We start from the raw sequence: 21,345 nt of genomic DNA on the forward strand, positions 1-21,345 counted from the left end.
AAGGCCACTGCCACAACTATTATGAACACTATCCTTTATCTTCCTATGTTTTACCCACCTTGTATTTTGAACCCACCTTGTATTTTGAGAAGTTCAAAGATTCATCCCGATGCCTATCTGTACCCTTTGAAGTCAGACAACACATAAGAAAACTGCAAAAATAGTAACACTTTCAAGCCTGGGAGAAAGACGGTCAAATGAATGACCTGAATGATTCTTTGAGCTTGTGCAATGTGTTATGTGCATCTAAACAAAGTTAACAGTGACAGTCAAAGGCTGTAACTAAAGCCAAACAAAATTTGGTTATTAACGGCCTCTCAAAATTATACTCTATCCAAAAATAAGCTAGATTTGTGCAAAACAAACTATCCTGCTATCTTATCTGCTCTGTCAATACAGACTATCAAAAAATTGCATTAATTTCCCAGTTTATGTCTTTAAAGATTAATTTATTTCTAATAGTAATTTGATTCTTGGATGACATACAGTTGTGATAACCAACATACTTTTAGAAGTACCAATATGGGCCATAATGATACAGTCCTGTATCATTAGTTCAGTAGTCTTTTCACAATAAACCTCATTCTGGCCTAAAAACCGAAGTCAAGTCAGCTGGTACCTTGATATTCTTGGCCCCTTTAACCAGTGTAATTCCCCACTAACCATCATTGCCCCTTTTAAAAATAAACTGCTAAAGAAAATATTGAGTGACTTTTGTCTTCGTTTAATAAATGTTCTTTTTTTGGTTGGTTAGAATGGATTAAAAAAAGACAGACATACATAGCACGTATTTCCTACATGTTAAACATTTTCAAGTCCAGGCTAATGTTTAGAAGCACCACTACCAACAACTCCTACCACTACCTAAGACACTTGTAAATTCAGATAAAACTCATAGGGAAATGCTTGACAAGACATGATGTCAAACCAGCAGCAGAGGGCACAGTGACCGCTGATGGGTCACCAGACCCACATCTTCCTCCCTTACTCCACCTCCATCTCCATCTTCCTTTCTATTTCTCCCTCCCCATTCCAAACATACATTCACACGAAAAACTGCTGCTGTGGGTGTGGCTAGTCAGAAAAGTGGACAGGTATTCAAAAAGAGAATGCTGTTTATTACTGTCCTCCAGAAGACGTGAGCCAGCAATCACTGGCTCCTGAAGTAATTTAAAATAATACCTTTGATTTTTGTTTCTTCACCAGTTTCTTCTTCTTCTACTTCTTCAACATCATCCAAATCTTGATCAAGTTCAGACTGTTCTTTGCTACAATATTATAGTATCACACCAAGGTTCAAATGTACCAATTACCCAAAAAACAAAAAAAAATTATAGAAAACTTCAATTCATTTTCTAGGTTAATATGCCTCTTTCAAAAATACAAAATAGCAAATCTAAAAGATAATTCAGTTTTCCAACTTCATATGTAAATAAGTACAAATTGGAAGTACTTAAATTTTCATTTAAAAGCTTTTCAAATATAAAGTTTATACTTTAAGCTAAAAATATGGTTTGATGGGTTGTGATTCAGAGAATATAACATCAGAAAGTATGTGCTTCCAACTCAATATCTACTGATTTCACTCTTCCTACTTGATTTTATATGTGATGTTAATACATCAATCTAACAAGTCTACATATTCCAGCCTACCTTTCAGCTAGATATGGCTATATAACCAAATTCTGGCAGTGAGATAAAAAGGAGAAGCAATGCAGAATTTTACCATCCTCCTTAATAGGATGGTAAACAGCTGGAGGCTTTTTTGGTATTGCTCTCTCCCTAAAACAGGGATATGATGGCTAGTTCCAGCAGCCATGTAGGACCACGAGGCATCCTGGAGAAGTCTCCAGCTAAGAATAAATAAAGGAGTCTGGGAAAACAGAAGGCTCCTGAATCTCTCTTAGCTGTAGAAACACCACATAAGCCTGTACCTATCTTTGGACTTTCCTTTTTCTTTACTTCATAGTGGAGATGGGGAAGGACAGTAAAAGTTAAGGGGAAGACCTGAGTCCACTTCATGCTCAGAGTAAAACTAGGAGAAAGTAACAATATCCTTCCAATCTCATCTTAAAAATCTAGTTTTTGAACATGATATTACAATCAGTGTTAAAACAGGGATATCTAAGTCAATATAAAGACCATCATACAATTCCTTATGTAATTCTATAATTCTACATTTTAGTATTTGGTGTAGAAAATTAGGTGCTTTCATATCTTGAAAAAGCATTTGAAAACTTAATTTTCATATAGGAACAAATACCACCTAATTTTCATACAGTAACAACTACTGAAAAGGTCAACTGTATTCTACAGATATTTGTTTCTGTCAACTAAGGGGGGAAAAAAGCAGTCTTCCCATCAGAAGCAACACAGATTATTTTGGGAGTATCTTTTACTATAAAATTAAGCATATTTAGAGCTAAGGTCACTAACTAAAGATAATATGGAACAGTTCTTCCCCCAGGTGTCATCTCATTCTATCACTTATTGAACATCTAAACCTTAAAGCTTTAAAACAAGAGTCCACAAACTGCCATATGGCAAAATTCAGCCCATTTCTATTCTTTAAATGAAGTTTTACTGGAACACAGCCACATTATTTACTGGCTATGGTTTCTTTCGTACAGCAGAACTTCCCTGGTGGCACTATAACAGAGCTGAATAGCTGTAACACAGACCACATGGCCCAAAATGCCAAAAATATTTATGATCAGATCCTTTACAGAGTCTGCTGACTCCTGCTTTGAAGAGCAAGGATCCTCTCTCCTCCTACCCTGCTAAGAGCTCACAGGCATCCACAGTAAATAATGGAGTGGGAGGGGGTAGGGCAGAATCAAGCTATCACAACCAATGTATTTCTTTTTTCATTAAAACAAAATGAAGGCTAGATGGCAGACTGCACATACTCATCTGATCTTAATCCTTCTAAAATCTCCAATAAGATTATGAGAAAGAAGTTTTAAAACAAATACTGAAGGACAGGGAAATAAGAGCCAACAAATTCACTGAGAACTGAAATCTAAGTCCGTAGTGGTAGAGCTGAGAACCAGCCTCAAGTGTCTTTAAAAATATACAACTAGAACTAGGGCTTGGTGGTGAAGGTGAGTAAAATAGGGAGGATAAGCAAAAACTGATAAAACAGTTAAATCTTAGGATGCTCTCTCTCTAGCAGAATAGGTTCTGCTTTGGAAAGGGAACTGAGAGCTCCGAATAGAGGACCACAGAGAGCATACTAGAATCCCAAATACAGACATTCTTCCCTAGCTGCCCTCTCCCAAGTTAGCCCCCTAAACACTCTTCACTGGCCATGTGACCAGCCCAGGAAAAAAGTATCATTCTAACACTGGGGATTCTCACAACAAATACCCATCCTAATGGGTATTAAATTGATTAAATACCAAATTGGTAAGTCCTTCCCTCCCCAACACTCAAACTCTCCAATTAACTTTAAAAAAAAAATCCTTCAACTATGCATTCCCCCCACCCAAACCTTAATGAGCAAACAAGTATTACTTCCTATCTGAGGAAAGCCTCCTACACTGAGACCAAAACAGAGGAAAGAAAAATTTAAGACTGAACAGACAATACAAGGGAATGAACATCCAGAAAAAAGATATAATCAATGAAATAAGAACAAGATGCTATATAAAAAGAGGAACAGAGACCAAAGGAATGTTTGAAAACTAAAATAATAGAAATTTAGAAACTCAACACAAGAGTTAAAAGATAGTTTCTTCTGCTTTACCCAGAAAGAAGAGCAACGAGACAAAGACAGAAACTAGAGCAAAAAGCAGCAGTCCAACATGTAACAGGAGTTCCAGGAACAGCAAATAGGAAGGAGACATTCAACAGAGGAAGTCAAGAATATCCCCAGAGCTGACAGATGAGAGGGCCCCCCGACTGTGTGCCTAACACAAGAGAGAAACACAAAAACCTAACAGTGTAAAAAATTTTGAACTCTTGAACCCTAAGTAGCTTCCATAGATAGATATAAATGTCTGTATTTATTCAAAAGTGTCACATACAAGTGATTAAGAATTATGACAACTTCGAAATTCAACACTAGAAGCATCCTGACAATGGAGCAATGATTCCCAAATTAGAACGCTATATCCAGACTACCAAGCAGAAGGGCAAAACCGTCATTTTCAGTCATGCCATCTCCGAACAATTCACTTCCCTTGTACTCTTCCAAGAAGGTGCTAAACCAAAAGTACAAAAAAAGAAAACATGGGATATAGCAAACTCCAGAGAGGAGAAAAAGAAACCCCAGGAAGATAAAATAAATCCACAATGACAACTGTGAAGCCAAGGTCAAGCAATCCACACCATGGCAGTGTGACTCAGGAGACCATCATTTTGAGAGCCATTATCCCTGACACCCATACTTCTCCTTTCAATGAAGACAGTGTGCATGGGAGGACTGGCCAGATTCTTAGAAGTACTTGAACGTGCTACCCTTGTAATCAAGTATCCTGCCCTCCCACCTCCATGCTCTGCTGCCTACAACAGCTGTGGATAATCCCATTATAACCCCTTCATCCTAAAAGGTTGTTTTACCTACTCCTTTGAGTTGGCAGACTACCATGGAATTACAAACAGCGAGATAGTGCGGCTCATCCCATTCTCCTTGACCATACTTCCGCAAGACATCCTTCCACACTACAAGCCGGCCAGATGCCGACATCAACAAACCTGTTTCCAGGATGTATGGCCTTGCCCAGTGACTTCTTCAAAATAAGCCTTTGTAAAGACTCAGGAACGCTGAAGGCAGACCATGGCCCAGACAGTCTCTTTTTATTTTCCCACTTTTGACTCCTCAGCTACATTGCAATTTTTCTTTACACAGCTAAGTTTGTGACTGCCATTTAAGAGTTTCAAAAGTAAACACTAATTAAGAATCTGTAGGTGCTGAAACTCTACAGGAAAACACAGAAGCGAACTAGACAAAGCCAGGACAGTACTGACACGTCTGGAGAGAAGAGGACGCAATTGAGAAGGGTCACACAGGGCTTCTGAGAGTAATGCTGCAATTCTTAAAAACTTGCACAAGTGTCCTCTTGTCCTTTCAACTCTATACATTAGATTTTTAAAACTTATCTTTATGTACGATACTTTACAATGCAAGTAGTAAAATCTTTGAGAAATGGTAAAAAACGAATTCCCCAAATATTTATGACTCATTATTGTGCTCAGCACTTTCCTAAGAACAAACACCGACAAATGGTTTACTATATTTATGACAGTGATTATGTATACTGTATTTTGTCTTGGATACACTGTACCCAACTTTTAAAATAGGTACTAAGCATTAGTCATTACCATACATTTTCGTAATACATAATTAGTACTGCTGTTAATTAAATCACACAGTACACAGTGAAGCCAAATCTCTGAAAAAAGAACCAACTTTCTGTCACTTACTTGTCGATGTCTGCCATGTTGTACAAATGCCAAGTATCTATGGAGAGAAATATCAATGTTAAAAAAAGAAAACATACAATTTATTTAAAACCAGTAAAAACATCTGAAACCAAAACTCTTTAAATCAATACCATGCTAAAGCTATTTTACACACACACACACACTCTCTCTCTCCCATTAAAATCAGGGGCAGGGAGGTGAACACTGACACTCGTCAGTGAAGTAATTTTCAGAGGATGCTACTTAAACCAAGAAAAGTTACTACTTGGCACTCAGAATCTATTGGGCAAGGACTTTTACAGCAGAACTGTTGGCTAAAAGAATCTGAGGTATGCTAGAATCACAGGAAGAGTTCATACCAAGAGTCTTTATTCAAATTCCTTTAACCATGAACGGTCAATTTTGGGGCTGCTTAGTACCTCCCAGTACTCTTGCAGGAGTTCTGATGAATATATATATATATATATATATATATGTATATCCATGAAACCATAAAAGTCACGATAACGAATATACCTCTGCCTTGTTAGAATACCTCCCTCCTCCCCTTCCTGCCTCCCATCCCAAGCAAGAGTTGCTCTGCCTTCTGTCACTATAGCTTATATTTTCTGGAATTTTATAGAAATGGCATCATAGAGTATGTACTTTCCCCCTTGGTCTGGCTTCTTCCATCCAGAATAAGATTTACCTATGTTGTAGTACTTACCACATAGTTCATTATTTTTATTGTATAGTGGTATTCCGTTGAAAACATACACTCTATTCTATGTTTAAGTTTTCAGCTGTTGATGGACATTTGGGTTTTCTTTTGGGGGAGGGGGTATTACAAATAGAGCGGCTGTAAGCATTTGCCTCTTTGTAAGCACAAATGCACTTCCCTGGTGGCTCAGACGGTAAAGCATCTGCCTACAATGCGGGAGACCCAGGTTCAATCCCTCGGTCGGGAAGATCTCCTGGAGAAGGAAATGGCACCCCACTCCAGTACTCTTGCCTGGAAAATCCCATGGACGGAGAAGCCTGGTGGACTGCAGTCCACGGGGTTGCAAAGAGTGTGACACGACTGAGCGACTTCACTTTCACTTTCTTTCACGGACAAAATGCTTCACTTCTCTCAAACCCACTCGATTTTTTTAACAGTATTAATTTTTATCAAATTCATGTTAAAAGCCAAAATCTGCCACATACTGCACTCATGATCCCCTGGAGATCTTTCTTTTCCCCCTAAGTTTAATAATTCCTGTTACTAAATGTCAGCCCTTTAAACTATTCAATGGCAGCTATAAAGCTCTGGTCCAGATCCACCAAGTAAACATTCCCCATCCCTTCAAATGCACTTCATGCCACATCACCGACTACTACCAGGCCTCCAGCTTACCCTGAGTATGTCAGCACTGTCCATAATGTTCTGGGTGATTAGGGCTTCCCTGGCGGCTCAGACGGTAACCAACCCGCCTGCAATGTGGGAGACCTGAGTTTGATCCCTGGGTTGGGAAGATCCCTGGAGAACATGGCAACCCACCCCAGTATTCTTGCCTGGAGACGTCCACAGAGGAGCCTGGCGGGCTACCATCCGCGGGGTCCAAAGAGTGGGACATGACTGAGTGACTAAGCAGTTAGGACTGGCCAGAGCATATCCTACACTCTTTCACACTATAGGATCAGGATTAACTTAGAGAAGACTGCTTTGAGAAAAACGAACCTCAGGACAAAAGGTGTTACATTCATCCAGAAAAATAGCTGAATGCCATTTACTTTTTTAATAAGCTTAGTTTTTTCACAACAGGTTTGCCACCAGGACACAAGTATCGTAAAAACCACCACTAAACCTGAGCAAAAATGGGAAAGAAGACCCAAGTCAACACTGTTGTCACTGGACATGTAGGATCTACAAATGCTGTGGAATTCACCTGGGAACCACTGAAAAGTCCAAACGGAGGCTGCCAAGATGGGAAAAGGGCTCTTTCAAGTACGCCTGGGTCTAGGACAAACTGAAAGCCGAACACGAGTGATCATCACCAATGATATCTCCCTGTGTCAATTTAAGGCCAGCAAGTACTCTGTGAGCTAGCTGACGCCCGGGGACACAGTCACTAAGTTGTGTCAGACTCTTTTGTGATGCCATGGACCACAGCCCACTGGGCTCCTCTGTTCATGGGATTTTGCTTTTCATGGGATTTCCCAAGCAAGAAGATTGAAGTAGGTGGCCATTTCCTCCAGAGGACCTTTCCAACCCAGGAATCAGACCTACTGCTCCCCCACTGCAAGCAGCTTGTCACTGAGCCACCAAGGAAGCACCCAGGACACAGAGAGGTCATCAAAACACAACTACAGGCACATTTCGGCGCCTGTGCTGGTGAATCTGAAGCTGGTATTTCCAAGAAAGGGCAGACCCACGAGCAGGCCCTTCTGGCTTCCTCTGTGGGTGTGGAACCTTCGTTACACTGGCGGTAATGAAATGGACTGCACTGTGCCAGCCTACAGCCAGAGATAACTGCTAAGGAAGTCGGCCTCCATTAAAAAAATTGGCTACAATCCCAACACAGAAGCATCTGTGCCAATTTCTGGTTGTCACGGTGACAACATTGCTGGAACCAAGTGCCACCATGCCTTTCAAGGGATGCCAAGTCACCCATAAAGATGGCAATGCCCACTGAACCACACTGCCTGAAGCTCCAGACTGCACCCTGCCACCAACCTGCCCAACTGATAAGCCCTTGGGTTTGCTCTTCCTGGATGCCTACAAAATTGGTGGTACTGGTACTGGTACTGTCCCTGTGGGTCAAATAGAGCCTGGGGTTCTCAAGCCTGGCAACGTGGTCACCTTCTGAAATGCACCATGATGCTTTGAGTAATGGCCCTCCTGGGGACGATGTGAGCTTCAAGAACAGGTCTGTCAAAGATGTTCTTCGTGGCAATGTGGCTGGTGACAGCAAAAATGACCCACCAACGGAAGCAGCTGGCTTCACAGCTCAGGTGACGATCTTGAACCATCCAGGCCCAAATCAGTGCTGGACCATCACACAGCTCTAATGCAAGCGTGACGAACTGAAGACCGAGTGTTCTGGAAAAAGCGACAAGGTGGCCCCGAATTCTTGACATCTGGTGATGCTGCACCACTGATACGATTCCTGGCAAGGCCATGTGTGCTGAGAGTCTCTTGGACTATCTACCTGCCTCCTGGCTGTTTGGCTGCTCCTGACATGAGATAGGCAGCTGCTGGCGGTATCAGCAAAGCAGTGGCCAAGAGGCGGCACAGGAACTGGCAAGGCCACCAGGTCTGCCCAGAGAGCTCACGGCTACATGAGTATTACCCCCAATACGTGCCACCTCAGTCTTCATCAGTGGTGTTTGTCTCAACTGGCCATTTAAGCTTTTACAGTAAAAGTCTGGTTAATGGTAATCAGCATTGCAAAACCTTCAGAAGAGTGTTTTGTGAACCATTAGTTTTGTGTGTGGCGGTTTCAAGTTATTAACTTTTAAAATCAGTACTTTTTAATGGAAACGACCAAAAATCTCTCACAGAATTTGAGACCCATTAAAAAAGTCTAATGAGAAACAAAACAAAAAAAGGCTTACTCCGTTAAAATCAGTTTTTAATGTTTGAAAATTTAAAACCTTTATCTTTTAAAAAAGCATTTTACTTATTAATCTGGCTGCACCAGGTCTCAGCCTGGCCGTGCGAACCACCAGCTGTGGCCCAAGCCCCCAGAGCGCAGGCTTCTGTGCTCCGCGGCACGTGGAGTCAGTTCCACAACCAGGGATCGAACCCACATCCCTTCTATTGCAAAGTGGATTCCAAACCACTGGACCACCAGGGAAGTCCCCACACCTTAGTCTTTCACTCACAAGTTATAAGGTCTGATTCCTCCTATCAATATGCTTAATACGCTTTTCACTTTAAAAAACTGAGTTTCTGATTTTAGCAGTCAAGTGCTATCCTTTGGAGCATTATTACTAATCCAACATTCATCCTTTAGACAAGCATAAAGGAAATAATTCTTCCTACTGTAGCCTACTCTACTTTTAAATATTTTCTATTTACTGTAAAGAATCTCTAACAGCACTGACGTATTTCTCTAGTGATGCTGGTTAATTAAGTCAGCATTAACCAAACACTTAGCAAAAAATTACGAATATACTAATTCAAAAATAACAAAAATATTGAATCAAAGAAACACAAGTGGGCTTCAGATCTATCAGGTCAGCAAGGGTTTTCTCTCAATGCAGGGAAAATTATGGTGAATATGCATTCTTAAATATGGCTACTGTTTATATAAACTATTTTCTTTCCTTTAATTATTTATTTTTGGCTGTGCTGGGTCTTCCCTGCTGCACACAGGCTTTCTCTAGCTGTGGTGAGTGGGGGCTATTTATTCTCTTGTTGCGGCTCTAGCATTTGCGGCAGGTGGGTTGAGTTGATCCAGGCATGTGGAATCCTTCTGGACCAGGGAGCAAACCCACGTCCCCTGAATTGGCAGGCAGATTCTTAACCACTGCGTCACCAAGGAATTCCATAAACTGTTATCTTTCTGGAGAGCAATTTGGCTATGGGAATAACAAACACCGTAAACATGTCCATCTCCAGACATGGTTATTCAATTTGTGAGAACCTACCCTGAAAAAAAGAGAAGTAAAGGATCTAAGTGCCTGTACACGTCACGTTCATCTAATAGGTTCGTCTAAAATCCAAGTCCTACATATTCTTTGACTCTCAGCTCAAAGTTTTACTTCTTCAAGACAAAACAGACTGGCATTGACTACTTCAGAGATGCCTTCTCCAATCTGTACATCTTGGCTAAGTAAGATTTCTTGGTTGGACACACTCTTATAAAGTCCCATTTCTTTCCATCATAAGATATCTCCAGTTTGTAATTATAGATTATTGTGATTATTTGACTAAGGTCTGTCTTCCACCAGTGACAAGACCATAACATTCATGATTACAGGGATTATATCGGCTTTTTCTAACCACTGCATTTTATCCTTCAGAGTACTATACGAAGTTTATATATATATACACACATATACGGCAGCTACAATTACTCAGCAAAATTAAACTACTAGTGTGGAATGTGCATACAATGGAATGCTTTGCAATTAAAAAAACAACCACCACAGAAGAAAAAGCAAGACTTCCCTGGTGGCTCAGTGGTGAGGAGTCTACCTGCCAACTCAGGAGACGGGTTCGATCCCTGATCTGGGAAGACCCCACAAGCTGCAGCTACTGAAGCCTGCACACCATAGGGCCCTTGCTCTGCAGCCAAAGCCACGACACTGAGAAGCCCACACAAGGAAAGCCTGCAGAGCAAGCAGAGCCGAAAATAAAATGCAAAGGTGCAGATCTGAGCTGATATGGAAAGAGCAACAAAGCGGGAGTAAAGAACGTATGGCAAAATCCAACCTGAGTATATACGAATATCCATTCTCATACACATACTTTCTTATGAATAAGACATTTCTAAAAAATACACCAGAAACCTAACAGCAGTTGTCTATGAGAGAGAAAAGACTGGAAGTGAATGAGAGCTTACATTTCATACTGCATTATTAGGTTTTCCTAACCAGATACTATTTCTTAATAGTTTAGAATTTGCTCCCTTGAATATATAATATACTAAATCCAGCAATTACCAAAAAGTATGAAACAAAACAGAAACATCCAAAACTTCTGAATTCAAAATTCTGTAACATTCTAACACGTTCACGGAAGACGGGCTACACTGTTTCCCTCAGAGTCCACGTTGCTGCCATTACATTTAGAGTTCAAACTTATCGTTTTGATGCATTATTATAGAGATTCACCATAGAACAGGAGGGCAAGTCATTTCCTCAGAGATGCCTTCTCCAATCTGCGCGTTCCGGCTCCAGTGATACATCTCTTGGTCATACACACTTCCGTTTTTTAAAGTCCACTTCTCTGATGGCTCACTGGTAAAGAGTCTGCCTGCAATGCAGACACACGAGTTCAATCCCGGGGCTGGAGGATCTCCTGGAGATCACAACCCACTCCAGAATTCTTGCCTGGAGAAGCCCACGGACAGAGAAGCCTGGCTGTAGACTGCCACAGGGTTGCAAAGAGCCAGACACAACCGAGCACACACACACACAACAATGCCTAATTCTGCAGTCAGACCATTTGGGTTAACACCAGCTTTGTGGGAATTTAGCTCAGGCAAACAACTTCTGGCCTTATTTCATCTTCAAAACAGGAGAAAATGCTTCCTTCATTAGTTTCTATTAAGAAGCAAATTCATGTAAAAGATGTTTGATATCTAATTAACACTCAACAGAGTTTCTTTCAATCTGTCCATTTTGAACTATCCTTCGCAAAACAATTAGCTGGCATGATAGCTAAAATCAGATTCTTTCAGTTCTGATAAATGTACAGACTGACCAGTAAATGCACTCTGGTAAGACATTAACATTAGGGGAAATTCAGTTCAGGTCAGTTGCTCAGTCATGTCTGACTCTGAGACCCCGTAAATCGCAGCACACCAGGCCTCCCTTTCCATCATCATCTCCTCGAGTTCACTCAAACTCACATCCATCGAGTCCGTGTTGCCATCCAGCCATCTCATTCTCCATCGTCCCCTTCTCCTCCTGCCCCGATCCCTCCCAGCATCAGTCTTTTCCACTGAGTCAACTCTTCGCATGAGGTGGCCAAAGTACTGGAGTTTCAGCTTTAGCATCATTCCTTCCAAAGAACACCCAGGGCTGATCTCCTTTAGGATGGACTGGTTGGATCTCCCTGCAGTCCAAGGGACTCTCAAGAGTCTTCTCCAACAACACAGTTCAAAAGCATCAATTCTTCAGCACTCAGCTTTCTTCACAGTCCAACTCTCACATCCATACATGACCACTAGAAAAACGATAGCCTTGACTACACGGACCTTTGTTGGCAAAGTCATGTCTCTGCTTTTCAATATGCTATCTAGGTTGGTCATAACTTTTCTTCCAAGGAGGAAGCATCTTTTAATTTCATGGCTGCTGTCACCACCTGCAGTGATTTTGGAGCCCCAGAAAATAAAGTCTGACACTGTTTCTACTGTTTCCCCATCTATTTCCCATGAAGTGATGGGACCGGATGCCATGATCTTCGTTTTCTGACTGTTGAGCTTTAAGCCAACTTTTTCACTCTCCTCTTTCATCAAGAGGCTTTTCAGTTCCTCTTCACTTTCTGCCGTAAGGGTGGTGTCATCTGCCTATCTCAGGTTATTGATATTTCTCCCGGCAACCTTGATTCCAGCTTGTGCTTCTTCCAGCCCAGTGTTTCTCATGATGTACTCTGCATATAAGTTAAAACAGCAGGGTGACAATATACAGCCTTGATGTACTCCTTTTCCTATTTGGATCCAGTCTGTTGTTCCATGTCCAGTTCTAACTGTTGCTTCCTGATCTGCATACAGGTTTCTCAAGAGGCAGGTCAGGTGGTCTGGAGTTCCCATCTTTCAAACTTTTCCACAGTTTATTGTGACCCACACAGTCAAAGGCTTTGGCATAGTCAAGAAAGCAGAAATAGATGTTTCTCTGGAACTCTCCTGCTTTTTCGATGATCCAGCAGATGTTGGCCATTTGATCTCTGGTTCTTCTGCCTTTTCTAAAACCAGCTTGAACATCTGGAAGTTCACGGTTCAAGTATTGCTGAAGCATGGGTTGGAGAATTTTGAGCATTACTTTACTAGCGTGTGAGATGAGTGCAATTGTGCAGCACTTTGAGCATTCTTTGGGTAAAGGGCAAATGGGAACTTTGAGCTATCTCTACAAGTTTCCCATAAATCTAAAAAACTAAAAATAAGGGACCAATTCCCATATGCAGATTCAAAACTAACATGTCTGACAGAGTAAATGCAAAAAAAAAAAAAAAAAAAAACCTAAATAAGAAACCCAGCTTCTGAGACAGGTGGTCTCAGGCAATCAGATTACATCAAAAACCACAAGTTTAGTTTAATATCTACAGATTTTTTTTTAACTGCAAGTCAACAACTTTAAGTAAAATCAGTATGATTTTTACTTACCAGACATGAATTTGCTTTCTAAGAGATCTGAAGACTTTCCATTCCTGGAAGTGACAAGCTAGATTATGCAGACCAACTCTACTAATGAAAACTAATTTAAAGTACAGAATCAAATATTTGTTTTAAAAAGTAACATAATAAGAAATTACTAACCCCAAACTGAAGGCAAAACAAGGAGGAAGAAAGGGATAAGTAAAAGGAATCCTGCCAACCTCAGATGTGAATAGTCTGTGGAAACCAAAAACCCTGGACTTACCAGGGTAGGGAATCTTTACAGCAACCTTCCCAAATTAAGCAGAAACCTCAAAGTGCTATGTTCTCAGAGATAATAAACGAGTTTTCCAGGACAAAACCCCAATCCACCTCATCAGCCTCGTGCCCCGAACTTCGAGCTGTGAGCTTAGAGCCATCATCAGCACTCCCTGGCACCTGCATAACCAGATGTAAGTGAGAGCACCACGCTAAAGCTCACATAGTTCATGAAGTCATCTGCAAGAACAGGAGCGACAGAGAGCAACAGAAGTCAATCCTATGGAAGAGTTCAATACTGTCTAAAAGACCACATACACAGAAAAAACAACCATGCCTTTTAAGTTTGAAAATATGTGTCTGCAACAGTATCTATAAGAAACTCATTTACTAAAGGTGAAGAGAGCAAATCTGGCAAAGAACTAAACAGAATTTCCAGAAATAAAAATAACAGAAATCAAACGAAATGGGCAGGTTTAACAGTAAACCAGACACAGCTGGAGAGAGAATTAAGTGGTTTGAAAGTGAGCTTAGTAGAAATCTTCCCAAGTATGGCAGAGACTAGAGAATAAAAAATATGGAAAAGACATTTTAGGATACAATAAAAGTCTAACAAAGATTTAGTAGACGTTCTAGGAGTAGAGGAGAGAATGGACAGAATATTTGAAGAAACAAACAGCTAAGCTTTTCCAGAACTAATGGAAGCCAAGTCCTACAAACCCCAGTTAGCAAAATAAAAAACCCACACTTAGATACTTGAGTGAAAATACAAGACAAGACAGAAGTCACCTCAAAAGCATTCAGAAAAAAGACTCAGATTAATGTCAAACGCGTAAGACTGACAGCTGTTTTCTCTTCAACAGAGACCAAAAGATGACAGAACGGTCTGCGTGCTCCATGTGCTGAAAGTAGCTAAGGGTCTTAGACTAACACACCCAACTGGAACATCCTTTGAGAAGGTCAAACAGGTACTTTCAGGCTAAAATATCTCCAGCACTCTCATTAATAAATTCTGTAAGTATATTCTTCAGGCAAAAGGCAAGTGATCCCAAAGAGAAGGTCTAAAGACGTAAGATGAAATGAGCGGCAATAAGGTATTAGCATACTATCAAAATAAAGTATTTTGAAGGAAAGATTACCACTGTGTAATGTGTCAAATTTAAACTACCATAATATTAAGTCAGCAGTGAGAATAAGTAGGGAGGAAATGGATTACTCTACTGTTCTTAAATAAACACGTTGTAATTTCTAGGGTGACCCCAAAAGTTCAGAAACAGATCACTCTTGTGATCCCACAGACTGGAGCCCACCAGGATCCTGTCCATGGGATTTTCCAGGCAAGAATACTGGAGTGGGTTTCCGACCCAGGGATTGAACCTGAAACTTCTGCACTACAGGCAGATTCTTTACCACTGAGCCACTGGGGAAGCTATATTTATTTTTACATCAATCTAAAACAGGTTGGACAAATAAAAAGCACACACACACAAATTAAAATTAAACCTAATCATAGTGATTACATAAATCAACTAAAGGCTTCCTTTTACAACTATCAGAGTGAAGAAAATTCAACTGCATCCCACTTATAGTAAAATACAATCCTTAACCAAAAGCTGGTATCATTGTACTAACATTGGAAAAAAAACAGATTTAAAGGAGAAACATTTCTAAGGATTAACATTTACAATAAAAGGTTCAACCCAGTACTGTGTTACAGATCTCAATGTAAAGACAGGGTTCTTAACAAGACTGAAGGCAAATCTTTACCAGAAAACCTGAACATGAAGAAAGTCTTCCAATGGAGAAAGAGGTGGAAATGAGTGATTCAATCAGATCATTAGCTGATTATTTTGTGGTTGTGTAAAAGCTAGACATCCAGAAATCAAATGACCTACCATTCCAGTATACTTGATTCTGTTCTTACTTCCAACGAGCAGGAAAGAAAAGTAACATTTACAGAGCTTACTCTCTAAGACTTACAGGCTTTCCTCTTATTTGCAGATAAAATAGTAAGCAACTTGCTCAGCAACACAAAAATGAAAAAACTAGGAATTAAACAGTACTCTTGCCTGGAAAATGCCATGGATGGAGACGCCTGGTAGGCTGCAGTCCATGGGGTTGCTGAGAGTCGGACACGACTGAGCAACTTCACTTTTGACTTTTCACTTTCGCGCACTGGAGAAGGAAATGGCAACCCACTCCAGTGTTCTTGCCTGGAGAATCCCAGGGACGGGAGAGCCTGGTGGGCTGCCATCTAGGGGGTCGCACAGAGTCAGACACGACTGAAGTGACTTAGCAGCAGGAATTAAAACCTGACTTCCAATACCCATGCCAATTCCACTATTCCAAAAGCCAAACCTATCACCTACTACAAACCCTATCACCTACTACACAGATTATATAACCTACAGTTATATAATACAGAAAATAGCTGCTTCACAGTGAAATAGCCAACCATTAAAAACTAAACGTTTGGGGTATTCTCTGGCAATCCGACAGTTAAAACGCTGTACTTTCACTGTGAGGGATTGGGTTCCACCTCTGGTTGAGAAACTAAGATCCCACAAGCCATGCAGCATAATCAAAAATTTAATGTAAAGTTTTAAAGGGTAACAAAAAGAAAACTATAACAAGTGTTAGTTGTTCAGCTGTGTCCAACTCTTTGCGACCCCGTGGACTGTAGCGTGCTTCTGTCCATGGAATTCTCCAGTCTAAAGTACTGGAATGGGTAGCCTTTCCCTTCTCCAGGGGATCTCCCCAACCCAGGGATGAAACCCAGGTCTCCTGCATTGCAGGCAGATTCTTTACTGTCTGAGCCATCAGGGAAGCCCACAGTGGTAACCCATCTACCTGCCAACGCAGGAGACAAGAGAGTTGGGTTCAGTACCTGGGTGGGGAAGATCCCTTGGAGGAGAAAATGGCAATCCACTCCAGTATTCCTGCTTGGAAAACTCCAGAGAAACCTACCGCGATACTGAGTGCGCAAGGACACACACACACGTTTTAAAGCAAAAAGGTTCAAAGGAACCAATAAAACCCCAAAAGGAACTTCCCTTTACCTGAGACCTATCTCAAGCTGAATGCATTTTAAACAAACCTGTATTTTGGACACTGCTGTTCTACCAGCAATTTTGGTGGGCCAGGGGCTCAGAACTTGATTCCAACACAACCTTGTAGTAGTAGTACATCTCATTCTTTATGCTCACTTTTTCACTTCAGAGATACCAAGTCAATCTAGAACTGGCTTTTATACAGGTCCCAAGCCAAATACACTCCTATTTCTATCTTCTGTTCAAGTAATCGCATTATCTATAGTACATCTGACCAAACAGCAGAGAAACATAAACAAACTGATAATCTGGTGAACATGCAATCAGCATTAACAAAACTACAACAAGGTATTCACATATCAGACATATATTGGAAGAAATCTTCATGACTATAAGTGCTTTACCTATCCTTTGAAGCCCAGTGGAACCCAAGCCAAGAGTGCTTTTAAATTCTAAGCAGATATATACTTGTATAGTGAAGTGAAAGTCGCTCAGTTCTGCAACCGCATGAACTGTATAGTCCATGGAATTCTCCAGGCCAGAATACTGGAGTGGGTAGCCTTTCCCTTCTCCAGGGGATCGTCCCAACCCCGGGATCGAACCCAGGTCTCCCACATTGCAGGTGGATTCTTTAGCAGCTGAGCCACAAAGGAAGCCCAAGAATACTGCAGCAGGTAGCCTATCCCTTTCTCCAGGGGATCTTCCCGACCCAGGAATCGAACCGAGGTCTCCTGCATTGCAGGCGGATTCTTTACCAACTGAGCTATGGGAGAAGCTCTATATACTGTATAGTACAATTAAGTTAAGGGAACTTCCCTTAAACCAACATAAAATCCTTATTATAAACCATCATTTCTGAGTTATGTAACTTTGGATAATAAGTTCTTTAACTGCTCTGTACCTCAGTCTCCTCATTTAAATGTTGATACTACTTATCTCTAGGAGCACTGAGTTATATATATGTAATTTTAAAACATCGCCTGAATAATCATGCAAGAAACCCTATTATTTTATGCCTGTTGTATTCATTCGTCTATACCCTCTGTACCTGAGACAGTATTTTCAAAGTAATTAATAAACTCTTCAACATTATGACCCTTTCCAATAAAAATCAAAATGTATAAAACTTCTGAACAAGTAAAAATATATCAAACTGTGTAGCAGTAGAAAGCAGAGCTGGTAACCAGAACTAACTTTGGGTTGAGACGACCTGGCAAGTCCAGCAATGTGATCTACTGATGTGCAGTTGAAGTACTAAGTAACTTACAAGGATGAGTGAACAGCAGTGCCAAGCTCTAATCCCTACTCTGCCCAAATTACTCAGATGGAATTAGTACGAAATGGGACTTAATATTAGCGTAATTTTAACAAATTCCTTCATGTAAAGAGGTCATAGATACTCCTCCATCTCCCACTTTCCAGCTCTCTTTTTCTTCAGAACACTCATTACCACTCAACAATTTATATCAAATAACCAATTTGCCTGTTTGGCTCATGATATAAGATATATGTCCAAATAGGAGCCAAAATATTTACTCAAAGAATCAACTAAGAACATAAGCAATTACAGATTTGATTAGACTTGAGGGTATGAACGGATTGACCATTATTTCCTAAATTGATCAGGATTCATTGCCTCTTTCATTAGTATTTCAAATTATCAAGCAGAAAACAAAGAAAAGCAATGTTTAATTTTGACATCTTCATACCTTGAAGTCAAACAGATTCTACCTTTTTTAGCCACTTTTCCTACAAAAGGATAAGTACTGAATACATTTGGTAGAGTTCAGAATCAGTCATCTCAAGGCAATATGGGCAAGTTGAGCAAGTAAGGAAACAGGCAATAACACTGTGGATTAAGTTAGCTCTGGTACACGTGTGGGTTTCATTTTGTTCTTTTAATCGTTAGATGACAAAGACAATCTGTCACATTTAATATCAGCTTAACAATTTTCCCTGTCAATAGGTCCAATATCAAAAACAGGTACCTTACAACAGATAAAACTTACAAAAATTTTCAGACTAGTATGAAAGGACCAATCTTCTTAAAAAGTAAAAGGCCCATTTTAGATCTGGGCCACTAATCTGAACTCAGACAACTTTGAAATAAGCCTGAGACATCAGTCCCAGAAGGTCACTGTAAACCTCATTTACCTCCTGTCAGCTTTAAATAAGTTATTCTAAATATAAGGCTTTTCCTTTATCCAATCAAAGGTGTATTACTTCCTAAGGAAAATAAGTATAAAAGTAGTTATGAAAACTAACAACAAAACAGGACCTAAAACACTAATTTGAAAAAGTATTTTTGATGCCACCTACTTTCAAAAATGGCAAATTTCGTTTTCCAGCTCAGCTCTCCTGAAATCAGATAAGCAGTGTAAGTTGTGAGCTTTTAAAATGCAGTCCTTACAGAACCCACAATCAAACAGAGAATAAAATTGGGGCTCCTTGAGGACATCACGTGCCCGGCTCTTTCTTCCTCCAAAAACCCAGCCCTCCCCTACAGGCCTTCATTCCCCGCCTCCTTTCCCGGCCTCGTTTTTTTTTTTTTTGAGGGCAAAGCATGAAGCACTGATGAGGCAGCAGGTTACAAACCTGGCTCAATACGTTTACTTGTGCGTCTCATTTCACCCCATACCGCCTCCACCATAACGTTAAAAACCCAACAGCTATCTTACAGTGGGAACGCGAATAAAGGAACTAGTAAGAAAACAACAGAAGCCCTCGACGAATTAAAAAGACACTGCAGGCCAAATCCTTTACTTCCACTGTTCAGGAGTCGACTAATTACGATCAACGCTTCCCAAATAAAAACCCTGATCAAGATACCCATCCTAATTCTAATTTGTACTTGAGAGGACACAAAAGAATCTCTTGTTAATAACAGCTAACCTAAATGCTTTACACGCGATAATTCTTAAAAATCCTAGCAGTGAAAGCCCCGCTCCTTCATCCAACTAATATTCACGCTCTCTTGCGGTACCTAAAAAGATTAAGATCAAAGAGAAGCAGGGAAGAGTTGCAAACCCGAGAGCTGGACTGACTGGCTCCCTGCTCACCCTCGCATCCCACCACCTCCTCAACTTTTAGTGGAGGGCTACCAGAAGGGGGTCTGCACCCGCGCCTGGGCCCCGGCCACGTGCAGAGGGAAGCCGCGGGGGTTTCCCCTCCCGGCCGGGTCGCCACCTCCCGGGGGCGGGCAGCCCGGAACCTCGCCGCCTCCCCGCCCCGGAGCCTGGTCCCCGCGCAGCCCCTCCCTCCCGTCGGAATTCGCAGCCTCCGCGGCTCCTTCCCTCCCCCCGCGGCCTCCCCTCCAGGGAGTGGGCGTCGCGGCGACGGTGGGCTGCACCCCCGGCTCGGGCTGCGCCCCGGGCGCCTCCCGGCTCCCAGCGGCGAGGCCGCCTCCCCGCTCCGGGCGCCAGGGCTTCGCCGGGGCCGCGCCTTCGTGGGCGCGTAGAGGCCGGCGGGGCTCACAGGGCCCCGGGGCGGACCCTCCCGGGCCGCGCCGACGCTCCCCCGCCCCACGCGCCTCCCAGTCGGCTCTCCCGGGAAGCGTCGGCCGAGCCGCAGGCCCTCTCCGCCGGCGGGGTCGCGGCTCCCACAGCGGCTCGGGCTCCGGCCTCCACGGACGGCCCCGGAGGCCTCGCTCGCCGTCCCCAGCCCCCTCACCCCTCCGCTCACGCGGGCCGCCCGGGGCCTCCACGTCCCTCCCTTCCCCGTCGGGCCCCAGCCCGTTACCGGTGGCGAGCGCGGGGAGCCGAGCGGCCCGAGCTGCGCAGGCAGTGACTCAGGGCGGCGGCGGGAGGAGCAGGAGGCGGCGCCGCGAGCAGATGGCGCTAAAAAAGACCCGAGAGCCCGCCGCTCGCGCTCATATACAATCAGCGTCAGCACGCAGGGCCCGCTCCGCCGCCCGCCCCCCGGCCTCCCCGTCTCCTAGCGACGCGACTGGGAGGCGGGGCCAGGACCGGTCGCCTAGCAACGGAACCTTCCTCCTTTCCCCCGGCGACCTCCAAACTCGCAGCGCCAGACTTGGGTTCCCGCCTCCGCCCCCTACGACGCCTCCAGCCATCTCTTTTATACGCTCTTAGCAAGAAAGGAACTCGCCGCCCCTTCCGTTTCGGGGTACAGCCCAGACCCCAGCCTCGCTCACAGCCCACCTCGGCCCCCGCCTCCCCCAACTTCCCACCCCGGCCTGGTACCGGGAAGGATGAGGGCGGGAGGCCAACCTCCGGGTCCTGCCTTGCCGCATCCGGACAGCGAGCGCTCCTTAGTTCCCTACCGTGTCGGGGCCTAATTCCCACAAACTCTCCGATCCCGGGTAACCGTTTCCTCTCCCCGCCCATTTTTCCCCGTAAGAACAACAGTTCTTTCCTCCTAACCGCCTCGGCGGCGTCTTTTGCCGGTTTTGCTTTTCCGAACTCAGTGGGTCACCGTGGCTTCCGGGGATGCTCTTCATTCCAACTTCTCCATCTTTTTACCTGACTTGCGATCCCTCATTTCTGCTTTCGTGTTTGATGGATGAAAATGGCATGTTCGTGTACGGTCTGGACGCTTTATAATGAGGACAGCGTTGTTTCCTCATTTTGAAAAAGTAAATCCAACCT

The 21,345-nt window shown here is 42.7% G+C and overlaps 1 protein-coding gene across 3 annotated transcripts in view; it reads right to left on the reverse strand.

Annotated features, from left to right (window-relative positions):
• The window catches only part of NAP1L1 (nucleosome assembly protein 1 like 1), a 36,699-nt gene extending 16,086 nt beyond the window's left edge, over positions 1-20,613 (reverse strand). For 2 of the 3 annotated variants that reach the window (XM_052639358.1, XM_052639360.1), the window contains exons 1-3: positions 20,480-20,613; positions 5,428-5,464; positions 1,183-1,268 (exon numbers count right to left, since the gene is read on the reverse strand). In XM_052639358.1, the coding sequence (XP_052495318.1) occupies positions 1,183-1,268; positions 5,428-5,444 (103 nt within the window). In that variant the 5' untranslated portion in view covers positions 5,445-5,464; positions 20,480-20,613. The remainder of the gene's footprint in view (positions 1-1,182; positions 1,269-5,427; positions 5,465-20,479) is intronic. The other variant, XM_052639361.1, reaches the window with a different exon arrangement.
• Between the last annotated feature and the right edge of the window lie 732 nt (positions 20,614-21,345).

Source organism: Budorcas taxicolor, chromosome 5 (assembly GCF_023091745.1).
Source record: "Budorcas taxicolor isolate Tak-1 chromosome 5, Takin1.1, whole genome shotgun sequence".
NCBI classification, from domain to species: Eukaryota; Metazoa; Chordata; class Mammalia; order Artiodactyla; family Bovidae; genus Budorcas; species Budorcas taxicolor.